General features: G+C 44.2%; 1 protein-coding gene and 1 pseudogene across 3 annotated transcripts in view; one reads left to right on the top strand and one right to left on the bottom strand.

Moving 5' to 3' along the window:
* Window positions 1-18,063, top strand: part of BACH2 (BTB domain and CNC homolog 2) — a 323,391-nt gene extending 305,328 nt beyond the window's left edge. For 2 of the 3 annotated variants that reach the window (XM_023534832.1, XM_011367349.2), the window contains exons 7-8: window positions 10,393-10,599; window positions 15,109-15,591. In XM_023534832.1, coding sequence (XP_023390600.1) covers window positions 10,393-10,599; window positions 15,109-15,591 — 690 coding nt within the window. Of the gene's footprint in view, window positions 1-10,392; window positions 10,600-15,108 lie in introns of all 3 variants that reach the window. The other variant, XM_011367348.2, reaches the window with a different exon arrangement.
* On the bottom strand, window positions 13,713-13,828 carry LOC111744364 (annotated as a pseudogene).
* Window positions 18,064-18,095: the final 32 nt, after the last annotated feature.

An 18,095-nucleotide genomic window follows, 5' to 3' on the forward strand; every position in this document is an offset into this window, starting at 1 on the left:
GGATCGTTCTCGGAAGCAGACAGTGAGTCGTGTCCTGTGCAGGACAGGGGCCAGGAGGTAGGGAACCCACATAAATTCAAGCATGTGATCTACTCGGCGATGCTTTTCAATGCGAGGCCGCTGCCGACCCCCGCCGACCCCCCCCCCCCCCCCCCCCCGCCCGCCCCGCACCACTCCCAAATTGTTCTTAAGTGCCAACATTAAAGGTTACAGTAAAGGGACTGCATCCCCATCCATGGAGGCAGGATGTTTCACAGTGATTCCAAATTAACCACTTTCGTCCTAGAAGGCACTTGAAATATGATCTAGATTTCAATACTCAACAAGCAGAGGCAACTGCTTAGTGAAAAAAAGTAAGTCTAATGCATGAAAGCATGCTCAGGTACTTCAAACCTCCTCCGCTCCTCCATTTCTCCTAGTCCATCTGCTTTGAAACGATGCTGTACTCATCACCTTCATCCTTGCTCCTCACCCCTTCAGTATGAGGGGAACTATGGAATCGCTTTCCAAATTGATTGGAACTAGATAGACAGGTGCTTTCCCAGAACCCTTTAAGTTTTCCTTGTCAACAGAAGACCCTGGGGTTACGATACAGGTGATGGACAACTCACCATTCGTCCTGGTCCCAGGGTCACTGCAGAAGCCCCCCAGTCAGTCACACGTAACTGCGTAATATGTCATTTCCTGAGTTCTCCACAAATTGTGAGAAGTTATTTTGGGGAATAGTGGGGTTGAGTAGCAGTTTCTGTCTACCTATAGGCAAAACGCTTTATAGATAAAAATTCCCAAAGGTTCCATCCATGTCTGACCAATTCTGGGAGAGGGAACAGGTGCAACACCAGCCACATCATCAGCAAGATTCATGTGCCTAAGGAGAGACAAGAATAGACTCCCGTATGTTCCCCTTCCCCTTATAACCTGAGCAGCCCCTGGAAAAATACGAGGGAGTCTCTGTCACAATCTGGCATTGTCTTACTGATTGACAAGGAACTAACCTGAGACTGCCACCTGTGTCTCAGACCTGCTTCAGGAGCTGGAGCGAGCGAACCCAGTGAGAAATCCCTCCTCAGAGCTGCTTATCTGAAAAACACAAGAGGAAACAAACCAAGCATAGTCCTCATTAGGCCAGTGCCCTCAGCACCCATCTGCACTCCCTGGATACAGCCTCTAATAAAGCAGGGATGTTAACCCAACCAGACAGCAGAAATGCCACACGGGGTGAGGTGGCTTTTCACAGAGCCACGTGCAGTTTATTAGCCCCTGCAAGATTGGCGAGAAGCACATGAGGTTTAGTTCAGGCGTGTTTTGAAAGTAGATTCCAAAGCTCTCTGTGCCAACTGCAGAAATGCACTGTGTCACTTCCTTGTTCTGCCAGCTAGCCTCCTTTTCTATTACTGCCTAGCAAAAACGGTAGAAAGACAGGATTTAATTTAGTTGAAAGAAATTATAAAGGAAATTTGAATGGGAGCTAATCCTACTCATACGCCATATCCCCTCAGGTTTGGGATGAAGGCTTATGCCCAGTGCCCCAAGGCAGAGGCACATCTGTGTCTCTAACCGGAAAAGCTTGAGGTTTTGTGATGTGTTCTCTCTTTCTTTACTCATTTCTTTTCCTCCAGGCACAACTTTTTTGAGGTTTTCTTTTTTCCCCCTGAAACTGTTCATAAGTGTCTCTGATGCAAAAGCACATAATGATTTATCTTGCCAAGGATTGGTGTCATGAAAAATGGACAAATGCCTCCAAATTTGTGGGGGTGTTTGTCTCTCTGTTAAGAAATGCCCCACCATTAAACTAAAAGGGTTGTATTTTGATGACATTCACACATGTTCAAGGAACTGTCCATTTCAGATAAATCTCCTTTTGTCCCTGTAATATCCCAAAAGAGAGTTAAAGTCACTTCTTGGAACTAAATGCCACCAACAAGAGCACAAAATTTTTTCTGTTTGGGCCATATCATTCGTCTGCCTCAGAACTTTTCAGTTCTACATGAATCAATTAAAAGAGAGGATTCATTCAACCTATAAAATAGTTGTGAACAGGACTAGTCTCCCACTACTACTGCTTAAAAAAAAAAAATTTTTTTAAACATCTTTTTTTTTTTTTTTACGTTTCTAAACAGTGAAAGAAGTGACATTTACCAAGCTCTACACCATTTCAGAAATCACACTTTAGCCCCCCTCAGTTGTACATTTTGGACAGGATTGTTAAAGCTAAGGTTTTTCCCAGTTTGACATTTTAGTTTTCCTAGAGTAGATGTGATTAGGTTTTCCAAAAACTGTCTCAGGGACTCAGCATGGCTTCTCCTCTTTGAGTTAATAACTTGCTTTCAAGTGTTACTTTGACCCTGGTGGAAGCATGGTCCCCGGGAATAATGTTGATGGCAAATTCTGCACAATGTGACTACTAACTCGTTTTCTTGATGCTGAATAAACCAACTTCCACTGGGCTGATTCTGCTTCAGTCTGCTCTTGTATAAGGTCCAGGTGACTTCTCTTCCAAGTGAACTCCAAGGAGGCACCAGAGTCAGAAACCAAAAAAGGAGTTCTTACCTCCAGCCAGCCATCTGTCCAATACTTCAGACCAACAGGTCCAGGTTCCGTCCCAATCTCTCTTCTTCCACCTCTGTAAGAAGCCAAAATATTAGATCAAAAGAAATGTTAGCATATCTTATATTCTGTAGATATTCTTGTTCTACTCTGTTAACTCTCCTATCTCATCAACATTGACCTCTTTCATCCTCTTTTAACTATTCCTTAGCCTTCAGGAAAGCTGAAATTAGCACAACATTGTCCTTTATCAACAATCAGCTTTTTAAAATTACTTTCTTTTTTTAAATAATCAAACAGCATACTCAGCCCCTAACATGCCAAATTTAACAGGCTTTCTCTGCCTACAACAATATACAAACACATGTTCACATTTCTAGGGGGTCGGATGTATTTTAATGGTATTTTCTATGTAATTATGCAGCAACTTGCTTTTTTCACACAGCTGTCTACTGTGGACATGCCTCTAGGTCAGTCACATCCAGCTAATGCGTTCGCATTGGTGGTTCAGTGGTAGAATTCTCACATATAGCTAATGCATGCTTCTTTAATATCCATGGGGCCAAAAAAAAAATCACAATTTTTTCAGCTATCATCTATCGACAGCCATTCTAATTTTTTCCGACCTTTTCCTCTTATAAACATTGCTACAATAAACAGTTTTGTGAACATATTTAGTAGTGGCGCTTTTATTTTTGTGGGTTAGAGTTCTGTAAGTGGGTTAAAGGTTATGCTCGTGTTTTAAATACTACCTACTTACTTTCCCAAAAGGCTGTAGCAATTCACATACCCTTCGGCAACTGATGAGTGCCCATTTTCCCCTGCTCTTGCCAGTATTAGCTGTTACCAGTCCTTTTAATTTTTGCCAATCTGATGGGCAAAAAATGATGACTACTAATGAGGTTGACTTCTTTGCCCATTTTTCCTTTGTGTTGTTTGTCTTTAAATCAACTTATAGGATTCTTAATCCTTAATACAGTAATATTAACCCTTTCTGATAAATGTTTTTTGTATGTTCTCCTAGTCTGCATTTTTATTTATGGTATCTTTTTCAGTATAGAAATTTTTAATTTTTATTTTATCAAGTTATCAATCTTTCTTTATGACTTCTGGGTTTGCTATATTACTCGAAAAATCAGTTTGGAATTTTTTTTCTTACTTCCAATGATGAAAAAATGAACAGGCCACACGAAGTGAAAAAAGTAACAAAACAGAGTGCATAATAAAGTCCTAGTCTGCTTCAAAATGGGAGGCAAAGTTGAAGAGAAGGAGTATAGGGAAAGTTTCACTTTTGTGTATTTCTGTAATATTTGAATTATATACATGTAGATCACAAAGGTTCATTTTTTTAATTGAGATCAAATTCACATACCATAAAATTCACTCTGTTAAAATGAACAAGTCAGCGTTTTTTAATGACTTACAAAGTTGTGTGACCATCACCACTCTCTAATTCCAAGACATTTTCATCACTCCTGAAAGAAACACCATACCCTTTAGCAGTGACTCCTCCAGGAAACCACTAATGTACTTTCTGTCCCTATAGATTTGCCTATTCTGAACATTTCATATCAATGAAATCTTACACTTTTTGAGACTTTTTGTGTCTGGCTTCTTTCATGAGCGTAATGTTTTCAAGGTTTATTTCTGCCATTGATCCCACCGGGTATGTCATGCATCAGTGCTTCATTCCTTTTTATTGCTGAATAATATTCCACTGTGTGGATCTGCCACACTTTGTTGATCCATTCATCAGTTGAGGTACATTTAGGTTGTTTATTACGCTTTTCAGCTATGATCGGTAATGCTGCTGTGAGCATTGCGTACAAGTTTTTTGTAGACATGGTTTTTCAATTCTCCTTGTTCCATACCTAGGAGTAGACTTGCTGAATCCTTTGATAACTCTGTTTAACCTTTTGAGGAACTATCAGACTATCTTCTAAGGTAACTGCACCAACTTACATTTCCATCAACAGGATATGAGGGATCCAGTTGTTCCACATCCTCTTCAATACTTGTTATTATCCATCTTTTTTTATTATAGCCATTCTAGTTGGTGTGAAGTAGTATCTTGTTTTGGTTTACAGATTCATTTTTAAAATTTAAAAATTATAGAAAAGTCAGAAGCATTTTTCAAATAGTAAGCTTCTTAGACAGTTTTGTACCTGTCTAACTGATTGTGGGTTTTAGTAAAAAAGCAATAGAAAGACAGTGTATTTGTACAACCAAAAGTACTGATTAATTGGACTTGCTTTATTAACATGTTTCATGTCAAGAAAGATAAAAATGAGTAAGAGTGTGTGTTTCCATATGTGTGTGGGAACAGGGAGAAATAAGGTCCCAGGTCAAACACTGAAAAACAGTAGCATAGAAGAGCCGTGTCTGACTCTAACTCTCTCACCCAGATGCCGACTTCCAGACATATGTTGCATGTAAAATTTTCACAGTTGTTTTTGTGGTTTGTTGAATCAGGCATCTTTTCTAAAATGTCTGTAATTGGTCTACTTAATAAAAAGGAAACCTTGCTGGGCAGCATAGAAGTCAGCCCTATTTCTAATTAAAACAATGTTTTCATATTATCTAGAAAGACGTTCTTAGCATCTGGAATTCCAGAGCTTGCTGTATGTCTGGAAGAGGAAACCATGAGACGAAGCATAATAGGAAAAATAAACAGACATAATAATAATACTTTACAGATATAAGGCAATTAGACTTTCTTCATCTATCCTCCAATTTTACTTTTCGTAGCAATCCTGTAAGCTAAGCAGGGCAGGTATTATCTCCCTCTGACTCACAGACCCTCAGAGAACTTCAGGACAGAGAGAAGGAAAAAAGTGCCCGAAATCGTATAGCTAATAAATTGCAGTGTCACAACTAAATCCCAGGTGTCCTGCATTTGTTCCGGAAACTGGACCGTGAGAAAGAATCAAGGGTAAAAGGACAGTTGTGAAGGAAACATTTCTTAGTCTGGGAGGGGAGATGTTGTCATTGGCGTCTGCCCAGCACTGAGCTGGTCCCCATGCCAGTAGCACTGGAATCATCATCCTCTGGGCATTTTGCTTCCTCCCTTGACAACTCATAAAGATCCCAGGGTCTTGTAAGAGTGTAGGTGTTAGAGGCTTGGGAGAGCTGACTGCACCATTAGGGCCTCAGGCTCCTGTTGGTAGGTTCAACTCTCATGGCTTCTCCTCAACATCCGGTAGTGGAACCAAGAAAAGAGATAGGAAAGAAGATTCACACACCAGCTTATGCTGGGATTGCTAGAGGAAATAGATACTTGTTTTCGGCTTTTTCTGCAACATTTGCACCTCCATCCTGCTTCTCCAGTAGCCTCCAGCCAGCCAGCCAGAAACATCAGGCAAGCCAGATGTGTTAAGAAGCAGTGCGAGGTGACTGGTCTGATTATAACCCAGTGAAAATATTCAGAGGAAACAGATCACAGGAGGTCCACCAGATGAAGAGAGTCATTGGCGGAAGAGGGGTGCGGGCAGGAGGGCGGCATCTTTTTCACCTCTTTTGTCTCATATTTGAATTTTCTGCAAGAAGTTATATTTCTCGTATAAGTTTTAAAACATTTTCGCTTAACTGGGAGAGGGGTGTTTTAGCTGCAGAACCTGCATAGTTGTTGGCAGGAAAGAGAAGTGGAGTAGCTGATTTGTGTTTGGGAAGAAAAAGGTGCTGGCACCCTGGGCTCTCAAGGAGGAATGTTTAGGTTTCATTCACGCTCCAAATGTCACAACATTCTCCCACCGTTTGCCAGCCTCTGGGGCCAGAGGTCCCGAGGCACAGTGCAAGGCCACTTATTTCACTGACTGCTCAAGAGCTGGGGTCCCTAGAGGGTCTAACCCTCTCTCAGTCACCGCTTAGCCAGCCAGTGCAGGTACCAGGCTGAAAACGTCCTCTGTCCTGTTCTTGCTGTTGTGCTGAGAGAGAAGAGTGAACAACCTGCTGAGTCTGGGTAGAATCGACAGGAGCAGATTATGCAGGTCGTGGAACTGGCTGGCTCGTGGTGCCATGGTGCCATTTGGCCCTGGGCTTGCTGATGCAGTGGCTGCCCCTGACTCTCAGAGTTTCTACTGAGAACCAAAGCCCGGCAGCACCTTTGCAGCTGCCCTGTGCCTTCACCCCACGGGCGCTGTCCCCTCTATGCAGCCGGCTAAGCTTTAGTGCTGAGCCTCCTATGCTTGTGATGGGCTGAGTATAGCTGCCGGCTGACTCTTCAGCCAAGTCGTGTTGGTAGCTGGCAGGATCTTCACCTTGTCGGGTTGGGTGTTTTGTACTGTTTATGAGGGTCTTGTGAATGAAAATCAACCGCACCACTGCTGAGAAGTAGAATCCTGGAAGAATAAGTGTGTGGAAGAACAATAAATAAGATGTGAAGCCTTATTGGGCCTATTTCAATTGTTAAGAATTCACCAAAACAAAGGGAGAAGGGCCTCAGCCTTCTCGATGTGTTTCAACTTTCCAAGGCCAAGTGGCATTAACTGACTTTTGAGCCCCATTTGAAGAGTGTTGGGATACCTGCAAGCCTAAGAATGCAATCTTCTCCCAGCTCCATAAGGAGTATGTGTCTGCTCTTTATCTCCAGGGATGACGCCCAGCCTACTCCTCTAAAAATAACAAACAGCTGTGGTGAAGTTAACCACTGTGCCTTTCCAAAAACACTTCTGGGACTTCCCTCTTGGTAGCCAGTGGAAGTTCTCCCTGCTGGGGGCAACAGAGCTTTCTCAAAAGAAACAAGAGAGGTTGTGTTTTGGTTTGGGGGGTGTTTTTTTCACATGGAAGAAAGTCTGTAGCTGACTATTATTTTTTCCTTTGACCTCTTTAAAAAGCAGCTGGAGTTGCAACAGCTCTGCTGAAATTTTATATGGCCGTTTGCTTGAAGGACTTTGAAACTAGCATTGTTGATTTTTCTTCTTTCTTGTCAGCCTCTGTCCTATTTCCCTAGTGTTTTACATTCACTGTCTGAACACTATTAAATACAGTAACCCTTCGTATAGAAGGCCTTTCGACTTTCCCTGTGGCCTGAACCATGGGTATATATTCTTTCTGAAAATAAGTAAACGTAATTAAGAGCAGACGCAGAATTGCTTTGTTGTCAGCAGAAGGGGAGACTCCACAAGGCCCAGAAGTGCCGCAACCTCTGCTGTGAAAACAAGGCTTCTGCCTGGTGTGGAAACATCCGTGTCCCCAACAGACAGACCTCTGTGTTATTTAGGCACCATCCAGGAACTGACTGTCTGTTATCCAAAGGTTATAACAGGAAAATCAAACATTCTTTCATATTATTATAAGCCCTGTGCAAACACAGCCCCATGAACAAAGCCCTTTCCTGGGCCCATAACAGGGAACTGTTTGTCCTGGCTGCCCGTCTTTAGCAGTCAGAGCAGGGCTGAGCTGAGAGTGGTGTAATGTGTGTCGCTGTGATTTTGTTCTCTTGGGCCAACGTTTTACAGGTGTCGTGGGACAGAGTTCACCATGTGAAAGCTGAATCAGAGCACCCATTGGGAACCAAATGCCACATCCAGCAGTCTCAGAGCTATGAAGCAACCTGACAAAGCAATCGCACCCAGCCATAGAAAAGCCAAAGGATCGTTTAGTGTGATTGCCTTTGTGTATGGGGATTAACTAGTCACAAATGCCAGGATCTGGACTGCACGCATCTGATGCAACCAAAGAAAAAGCCTGAGCTCAGGATAAAATATCTTCATCTCCCTCCCCTGGACAATACTGCAGCTTCAGAATGTTAACAGAGGCTTGTTTCTTCACCCAAAAGTATTATTATTAATTACATCTAAACCCACTCTTCTATTTTTCTGGCCCCTCTATTTCACTCGAGTCCATTTGTTCAGTCTTCTAGAGCTGTGCTGTCCAATACAGCAGCCACACACCACACATGGCTATTGAGCCTTAGAATTGTGGCTGTGTGATTTGTGCTGTGTAATGAGTGTAAAATATGCCTCAGACTTTGAAAATTTAGTACCAAAAAGTAAAATATCTCAATAACTTTTATGTTACTTACATGTTGAAAATATTTTGGATCTATTGGGTTCAATTAAATATATTATCGAAATTAATTTTATCTGTTTTCACTTCATTCTTTTCATCAGCGGTTACTAGAAAACATAGAATCACAAATGCGGCTCGCGTTGTTTGCATTGGACAGCCCTGGGCTGGTGCTTGCAGGAAGAGTAGGTTTACAGTGCCATCTGCTGGTCGGTCTCAGGCAGACGCTAACGTAAGCAAGAATGAAGCACTCTGAGCTAGGAAACACTTTGTCTCTTGGCCAAGCAACAGTAAACCTTCCTTTTTCAGGAGCTTCTGAAACAGAACCAGGACTGAACTCTGAAGTCTCTGCATCATGAGTAAATGTCTTGGAGAGGGTAGTGGCAAACTACTGAAAGGTGCAGGCCTTTCCCCACCTAATGGGTGCTGAGGAGGTCCTAGGGAATAGTGGTCCTTTTCTTAAGAAATATTTTAAACCACCACAGGGTTGTAAGCAAGCACTTCACAGAATACAAGGAGAACACAGATCCATCCCTCAATAAATTAGTTTCCTCTCTGGATAATGTTGATGTGCCTTGATTTGTCAAGAGTTTGAAATAGGAATCTTGCTGATAATCGTATCTGCGTCAGTTATGTATCGCTGCATAACAAATCACTCCCAAACGTCGTGGCCTAAATCAAGAATAATTTTTCAACGTCTCCCACCGTTTCGTGGGTCAGGAATTCAGGAGTAGCCCATCGAGCACGTCTGGCTCAGAATATTTCATGAAGTTGCAGTCAGATGCTGGTTGGGGCTTCAGTCGTCTGAAGTTTTGTGCTTGGAAAATCCACATCCAGTTTGGCTCATTCACATGATTAGCAAGGTGATTCTGGTTGGTGGCTGGAGGCCGCAGTTCTTCTCTGCAAGGGCCTCTCCACCAGGCTGCTTGAGTGCCCTCGAGGCATGGCAGCTGGCTTCCTCAAGAAAGAGCAATCTAAGAGGTCTAAGAGGAAGCCGTAACACCTCTGATGACCTAGACTCCGACATCACACACCGTTACTCCCACTGCACTGTATTGGTCAAGAGATAGGAACACGCATCTCACCTCTTGGTAGAGGAAGTTAAGCATCATGTGAAAGAAAATGTGAAACAGTACGGCCATTGTATTTTTGGAGAATACAATCTGCCAAAGTACCTAACACTTGTGGAGCACTGCGCAGCTAAAAGTCATGCCCCGTTCTGCAGATGAAGAAATCGAGAGAAGTAAAGTAACTAACCTGAAGTCTCATGTCCCATGATAGGAAGGACAAAAGCCCAGGTCTCACTCCTCGCCCATGCTAGTATAGCCTGTCCAAGTCATCTCGCTGTGTCTCCCTGTGCTGTGGCCATTAAGAATTATGCCGATCGTTCCATCTTCCCAGCACCTTCCAGGTGTGCGGTGCTCTCTTCATCCAAGTGTTGTAGATACTTCCTCAGATAATATCTGTCTGTAAAATAGTATCTTATTGAGTTGAGGTTCAGTGGAAGTAGATTTTAACTAACCAGAGAGCCCGTCTTATAAAAGTGCTGTAGCAATGAAAAAGTGCACCATTTCCAGGAATGTCTACGCTGCTTGCTTCAGAAATCTAAAGAATGATAATCACAGTATAATTTGTGTGTTCACGTTCTGTTTGATTATCTGAATATTGCATCTTATTTATACTTGAAACAGGAAAGAATTTTAGCTTGCTTTCAGTAGTATCCGTATTATGTGGTCATCTTAAAAAATGGAGATTTTTACCATTTTTTGATGTTCTACCTGCCAAAATTAAAACTGAAATCCAGCTACCATAATCATCATCTATTATTCTTGGTTTCAGGTCAAACTTCCCTTTCCTGTAGATCAAATCACAGACCTTCCGAGGAACGATTTCCAGATGATGATTAAGATGCACAAGCTAACCTCAGAACAGTTGGAGTACATCCACGACGTCCGACGGCGCAGCAAGAACCGCATCGCAGCCCAGCGCTGCCGCAAAAGGAAGCTGGACTGTATTCAGAATTTAGAATGTGAAATCCGCAAACTGGTGAGTCGACCCGTCCGTCCGTTGCTGTTGGCAACCGGGAGTGACCAAGACTGAGGCAAAGTTACAGTAGTGAAGGCTGGAGAAGTAGAAAGAAGGATCACCATTCAGGGAAGTTTGGGTTTGCTTTTGAACAAGTTTCTCAAGAAGAAGAATAGCTTTATTTCTGCAGTGTGTCTGTATAGATGTGTAATCATGTGTAGATGTGTAATCAATCACGTGTCGGTATTTTATGTCCTTCAGCTATATGTATAAAAGTCGTTCTTTTTTATTTTCCATTCGACATGTACTAATGGCTAACATTTATTGCATGCATATGTAGACAAGGTATTATTCTAAACTATTTTTGTAGATGATCACATTTAATCCTCACATCAATCCTGTGACTTAGGCGCCATTTTATCTCCATTTACAGAGGCGGAAAGTAGAGTGCAGAGGGGTTAAGTAAGTCCCCGCTATGTGGGGAGCTTGACTGTAAACCCAGTTGTCTGATTCCAAATCCTGTTTTTACCACTGCTCTCTCCTGCCTCCCATGGAAGAGTGTAGGTGAGCGATAGGACTCCTGCCTGCTGTGAGGCGGCTGTTCATCTCCATGGTCTCTGAAAGCCCTTCACAGCCCAGGGTCCTTGATTTTGCAGTTCTGCCTCAAAGTGACTGTCACCCCTTCCCTATGCCCGACAGTGATTTCGTCTCAAGGAATAAGCTCCCATCTCCCAAGCTTTCCCTCACTCAGAGCTCTGAGCCCCCTTCTCCTTGATAAGCGACCTTAAGCTACAGGAAGTAAATCCAGGTAAAGCCTCTGGTTCCTTACTGTAGCTTTGAAGGCACCCGGTGCAACCTCATCCAGCTTGACCTTTCTGCTGGCCAGGTGCTGGAAACTCAGCTCAGGTGCCATGTCCGTGTCAGGGAAGAAGAAGGAGATCACATAAAGTAGTTATGATCAAAGTTTGGGTCCTCAGACTACATGCAGGAATCCTTTGCTTCCTGGCAAACCACCGTCCTGATGAGAACCTAGGAGCAGGATAAGACGTTTGAAAAGCATGAGTAAATATTATGTGTAATCAAGATAGTTCTGGACCTCGGGGTGTTTTTCAAGTTTAATTTAATTAACACCCACCAAGCAGGAAAGATCTGCTCATGTTCAGTGGCTCCATCACCTAAAAATAAAACCTGAGCTCTTTAGCAAAACATACTGTGCTCTCCATGATTCAGTCTGTAGCTACCCTCCAGCATCACCTTCCACTCCCTTCTGAGAACTAATAACATCAAACTGTCTGCACTTCCCTCCCTCCCCCGCCACCCCTGCCCATCTCCTGCCATTTATACCTCTGGGCTTGTGCCTCCTCCAGCTGTCTCCCCTCTACCTTGGACATTCCTTGACCATTTCCTTCTCTAACTACATCCTTTGTTCGTTAAGAGACAGGTTACTATCACCTCTTTGGGAAGGTCCTTTCTTGAGTCCCTAGTGAGGCTGGACACCCGCCCCTGGAACCCTGATCTGACCTCCGTCTTCATGCGTATCACATTAGTCTTGCAGTGTCTGTGTCGGTGTCTGTCTCCCCAGCTCCTGGCCCTAGCGTGCAGGTTCCTCACAACAAGGACAATGTCTCGGTCACCTCTGAATCTCCAGTGCAGACCCACTAAAGCCTCACGGGACATGTCTGTTGCCCTGAAATTTATTGGAAATTATGACTGGGTCGTGGGATTATGAATTCCTTCTTTCTTTCAAATTTTTCTTTCACGTTTTAACATCAAAAATGTTTAAATTTAAACTGCGTGAGGAAGCACGACATTGCTGCCGGTGAGTGTGGGTCTTCTGAAAATCTCCTGAGCTTAGGCAGGAAACCAGGCCAGGCTGAGCCCACCAGTGAACATCATCAAGGCCTTAGGCACACGTCTGCGGGAATCTCAGCCCTCCACTCCTCTTCGGGTAGCAGAATAACTCTAATCACTCATATTTGAGAAGTGCCTGATTTGGGTAATTATCATTCTTCTTCATGTAATTTTGTGATACGAAACAAATAATAAAATCTAAGCCACGCACCAGGCAGATATCTAAAGCACTTTGCTAATGTTGTTCAGTTGGAAAACCAAGAGGGCATCTCCTAGTTCTCCCCCTACTTTTTTGGAAACCCCTTCTAGAATATATTGCGTTTCACCGCTGAATGAGTTTCACATGGACACCTGTGACTTAGAGCTTCATACTTTTAACGAAGGTCTTGATTTGTGCTGCCTTTCCTGCAGTGAGCTGAAACACTGTCACACACAGCATTTCATTTTCTTCCCCCTAGAAAGTGGCGTGGGACATTTTGCAGATTAATAGGTGTAGAGGGGTTTGGTGGCTCAGCCAAGATGATGTGGCAGAATGAAGACTGAGATTCTCCTCCTGGAGCTGGGCGGTTTGCCTCTTACCTTTCCGACTTCCAGGTTATAGCGAAGGAGGTCCAGTTCCCACGGCCCGAATGTGTTTTGTTTCTTATCCACCACCCTCTAGCTGGGATGCTGCACCCACTCACCTGATCTGAGTGGCAGGCATGACTCTGGCAGGCCGGGGCAGGCTGATCCCGCCCTGCAAGTCCCAGGCAAGCACACACTCACTCCCCACTCCCACGCTGTCTCCAGCACGCCACTCAGCTTTTGCAAAACTTGCATAATGTATTTCTCTCGAGTTGCACTTGTACATCTGTTTATTTTTCATTTTTAAAACATGTTTTCTTGAAAAATTTATAAATATTTTAGCAGGTGCCCTTTCCCCGCGTAAATCTCTGTCTCTGACACACACGCCCACGCTGCCTGCCAGATTGCATTTATGTTACGGCACATGTAGCTCTCATGTAAGAGGCCCCATGTCGAACGTTTGCTTCTCTCTCTCTCTCTCTCTCTTCTCCCTTCCCCCCACCCCGCCTCTCTCTCTCCCCTCCTCATTTTCTCTCCTATCCTCTCCTCTCCCCTCCTGCCCACCCTGGCAAAATGTTGGCGAGGACTCATTTCACTCTGCTTCAGATCTGCAATTTCTTCATCTATTTCACTGTGTGCCTCTTGGAGCCTCCTCATCTTCTCTCCTCGCACAAATAGTTATAGTAAAATCTTTATTATTTTTTTATTTCTATTATTTATGCCTACAGCACCTGGTCTTCCTAGGTGGTCTCCCATCCAAGTACTAACCAGGCCCGACCCTGCTTCGCTTCCGAGATCAGACATTGGGCTTGTTCAGGGTGACATGGCCATAGACCATGGACCATGGCTCCACTGGGGTGTGAACCCAGGACCTGCTGCGTGTAAAGCAGACGTGCTAACCGCTACACTATGGAACCACGTCCAGTTATAATGAAACCTTAATCAGACTCCCTGCTGGTGGCTAAATTCACCTTTCTGAGGCAGTGATGGATTTTAGTAACGCAAGAGCTTATGTGGGATTTTTTTTAAGGAAAACATCTCAGAACCTTGGGCTGGCATGCTAGGGCTTGGTCTCCACACCTCTGTCTGTCCTTCCAGTGTCCACGGAGAGTTGATGCTCGGGCCTCACTGCATAATCCCCAACTGAGAGCCTACCAATGTTGGATTGAGTCACATGAAACTGCCAATGGTCAAATATTTTTTTAATTTTCATTGTTTTTTAAAATAGACTTTTTAAGAGAAGTTTTAAGTTCACAGCAAAATTGAATGGAAAATACAGAGTTCCCATACACTCCCTGCCCCTGCACACTCCCAACCCCCCTCCGTTATCAACATCCCCCACCGGGGGGGCGGGGGGGGGAGGGGGCGGGGGGGGGAGACTAGCATTTGTTTTCATGAGTGAACCTATATTAACACATCATAATCGCCCAAAGTTCACAGTTTACATTAGGGCTCACTCTTGGTGTTGTACACTCTGTAGGTTTGGACAAATGCGTGAATGACGTGTATCCACCGTGACGGTATCACAGAGGAGTTCACTGCCTGAAAATCCTCTGTGCTTCACCTTTTCATCCCTCCCCCTTCTCCCCACAACAAATCCCCCGCAATCACTGATCTTTTAACTCTCTCCATAGTTTCGCCTTTTTCCAGACTGTCATGTAACCGGAATTGGTCAATCGTTTTTGACCTTCTAAAATGTCAATCTAATACCTCGGAGGAGATTTTCAGCTATAGGGTTTGGGACCGAAAGTTGTCCAGTTGGTTCTCTGCAAACCCCAAGTTCTAAGAAACCGGGCCCTTGACTCCCTGCAGTTTTCTGGTTGGCGGTGGTTCTGCCGTTCGCCCGGCCAGGCCACTGAGAGGGCAGCAGAGCTGCTACAGGGAAAGCGTCGGGGTCAGTGGCACATCCGGACGGGCTGCTCAGACAGGAGACTTGGCCAAAGTATGTGTCCAGGCTCCTTGGATATACATTTTTTAAGTTTCTAGATCTTGGCCTAGTCATTCCTGACTATAATGTAGTATGCAAAAGCAAAAGTTGGAAAACCCCCAGAAACAAGGGCTTGGGTCCTCCCGTTCAGCCTTGATCAGGCCTTCTCTTGTTTCTCTGATGTCCAGGTATGTGAGAAAGAGAAGCTGTTGTCAGAGAGGAATCAGCTGAAAGCGTGCATGGGGGAACTGCTGGACAACTTCTCCTGCCTTTCCCAGGAAGTCTGTCGAGACATCCAGAGCCCAGAGCAGATCCAGGCCCTGCATCGGTACTGCCCTGTCCTCAGACCCATGGGTCTCCCCACAGCCTCCAGTATTAACCCTGCGCCCTTAGGCGTCGAGCAGAACCTTGCCGCCCCGCAGTGTGCAGTGGGGGAAAATGTGCCCTGCTGCTTGGAGCAGGGTGCAGCTCCACCCGGGCCCCCCTGGACCCCCAGCAACACCTCAGAGAATTGTACTTCCGCTAGGAGGCTGGAAGGCACTGACCCAGGAAACTTCTCAGATAGAGGGCCTCCTCTTGAACCCAGGAGCCAAACGGTGACGGTGGACTTCTGCCAAGAAATGACTGATAAGTGCACGACTGACGAACAGCCCAGGAAAGACTACACCTAGTGACTCGGCCTGCCTCCCAGTCCTCACACCTCTCCCACCCAGGTGTTCTTCGGTCGGCCCGTGGCGCAGTCCGTCTGTTGTCTGGAAGAACCGAGAAGGAATTTGGTGCACACTACAGAGGTCTTAGCAGCAATACTGTTTCTAAGTATTCCCTCCGCTCTTCAAGCAGGAGTGATCTATAGTTACCTTCGCAATGGTGCTACCCCTTGCCCTGGCAAGGAAAGACAGCAGTGGTGACACTGTTTGTCTGTGGGTTAATTTCAATCTTAACAGGGATAGACTATAACACCTCTAGGACCCAACCACGGATTTTTTTCTCAGTGGCCCATGTCACAAACCCTATCTCAGGAATTTCTTCTGAATGTTCAATTTTTTTCATTGAAGACAGCTTCTATACACATCAAAGTTTTATAGCTAGACTGTACATACTATATATAATATATATATATAAAATATATATATCTCCATATGCAAAAGTCCTGCATGCCTCGGTTTTCTCATTCTAAAACTGGAAACTTCATTTCTCATTTACAAACAGGTTCCAACATTCCTCTTCTTTTGTCTCTGATGTTAGAGCTAGTTTGAGAACTGTTAACATGGTCATTTTTCTTGCTTCACAGTTCAACTTCAATTCGTACTTATTTATGGACAGAATTCAATGTTGGAAGCTTTTTTTAAGGTTTTATTTTGGAAGACCTTTTTTTGTTTGGTTTGGTTTTGGCACCGTCGGATGGTGTCATTTGCGTATTGTGGGTTTGTTTGTTTGTTTCTTGCAGATACTGTACAGAAATGGTCAACTTTGCCACTTGCACTGAGTTTTGGGTCAAACCTATTTTCTTAAATGAAGTTGTAACTTCAGTGTAACTCAAGTATACTGTATATTCTTTGCTTTTAGTTAAAAAGTAAAACATTTTAGCTAATTAAAAACCACTCAGGTGATAATTATGTAGGACAAACAATCTTGCCAAATAACAAATTCATCCTAGGATGACAATAATCTGCTTGAATATTTTTATATTTCACCTCCTCCCCACCTTTCCCTAAGCAAAGCTGAAATGCAGATAGAGAGTTCAGAGTTGATGGTGAATGTTCAGATTCCTAAGTGGGGAGAGAGTCTGGGCATCTCACTCGAAAGTGCATCAAAACAGTAGGAATCCATGACTTTATACCAGAACTCAGCAGGCATTGGCTCCTAGAAATCAAGTTAGAACTGCTTTCTCACCCAGGGGTAAGTCCCATTCATTTCCACACCTCATCAGGCCTCACTTGCTCCTGGACGTGTAGTGCAGTTAAGACCTTCTCCTTCGAAGGATTTGGCTGACCAGCCACCCCAACTTCCCTGCCCAGGACAGGCCTCTCAGGAGATCTCACCTGAGGAGACCTGAACCCGAGCCCCGGGCTCCTGCCTGTAACTGGCGGTCCTGGGTTTAATGCAACTCACCCAGTCGGAGAGAGCAGGGCAGATGTGAGCCTGAGGTCTGTCCCTGACGCAGGCGAGAGCATTTCTTTCTCCCTTCCTTCTCCAAATTCTTTGAGTTGAATTCTGAGGCTTTCTGCCAGCCAGTTTCTTGTCTGAACGCAGATTTCATTTTGAGGCTTTGGACATGACATGGCCAGGAGCCTTCCCTGCCCCCGCCCCCACCACACACACACACACACACACACACACCTACCCTCACCTGTTGATAATTTTCTTTTGCTGCAAAACTGATTGGCTTGTAACCCACAGAGAGCAGCTTCCCTTGGCTCTGGGGGCCTGTTGACCCCTGGCCATGTTTACAAGAAGGTGTGCGGAGATCCCACAGCCAGCCTCAGAGGAGGAGGAATCAGCTCCCTCACTCCCTCCAGCGGGCCCTCCAGCCTGGCTGTGGGAAGAGTCCCTAAGGGTTTGATGTGGGGATGGGGTGGTGGGCAGTGGGGACTAGATGGTTAACTTTGTTTCTTTATTTGTGCCATTGTTTGGACAATATTAAAGCTGCATGTAAAAGGGGGAATTAGTACATGATGTAGGCGAAAAGTGAAATCATAGTAACATATGTTTTAGTATTATTAACTTTTTTCTGTACAAATATTAGCGCTAAATGTTTAAATATGTATGAATGCCAGAAATTTGTTGGTTCATGCGGTAGGGTTAAAAAGAAAAAAAAAGGCTTTTCTTTTAAACTAGTTCCACTTTTAAAACCTGCCTCTGGGTTTTCAGTTTTTTCTCATGTGTGTGTATGTGTGTGTGCTTGTCTTGAGACAGATTTTTTGATAAAGCTCTGTGTTGGAGCTACCGTTCTTATTACGGTTGGAACTTCTTGGCCTAGAAGACCAGTTCTGTGCTTCACCGTGAGGTTTGCCTTTGTGGAAAACTGGTGATAGCTCGAATTTAAGCTCAATGTGACTCACGTGATCCATCACAGGTATGTGTTATGGTGGAGTCAGCCAACAGTATTTTGTTTTTTAACTCTCTTGTTGCCTTTTTTAAGTGACCTCCTCTTCTTTAAAAAAAAAAAAAAAAA

Source organism: Pteropus vampyrus, unplaced genomic scaffold (assembly GCF_000151845.1).
Source record: "Pteropus vampyrus isolate Shadow unplaced genomic scaffold, Pvam_2.0 Scaffold133, whole genome shotgun sequence".
Classification (NCBI taxonomy): Eukaryota; Metazoa; Chordata; class Mammalia; order Chiroptera; family Pteropodidae; genus Pteropus; species Pteropus vampyrus.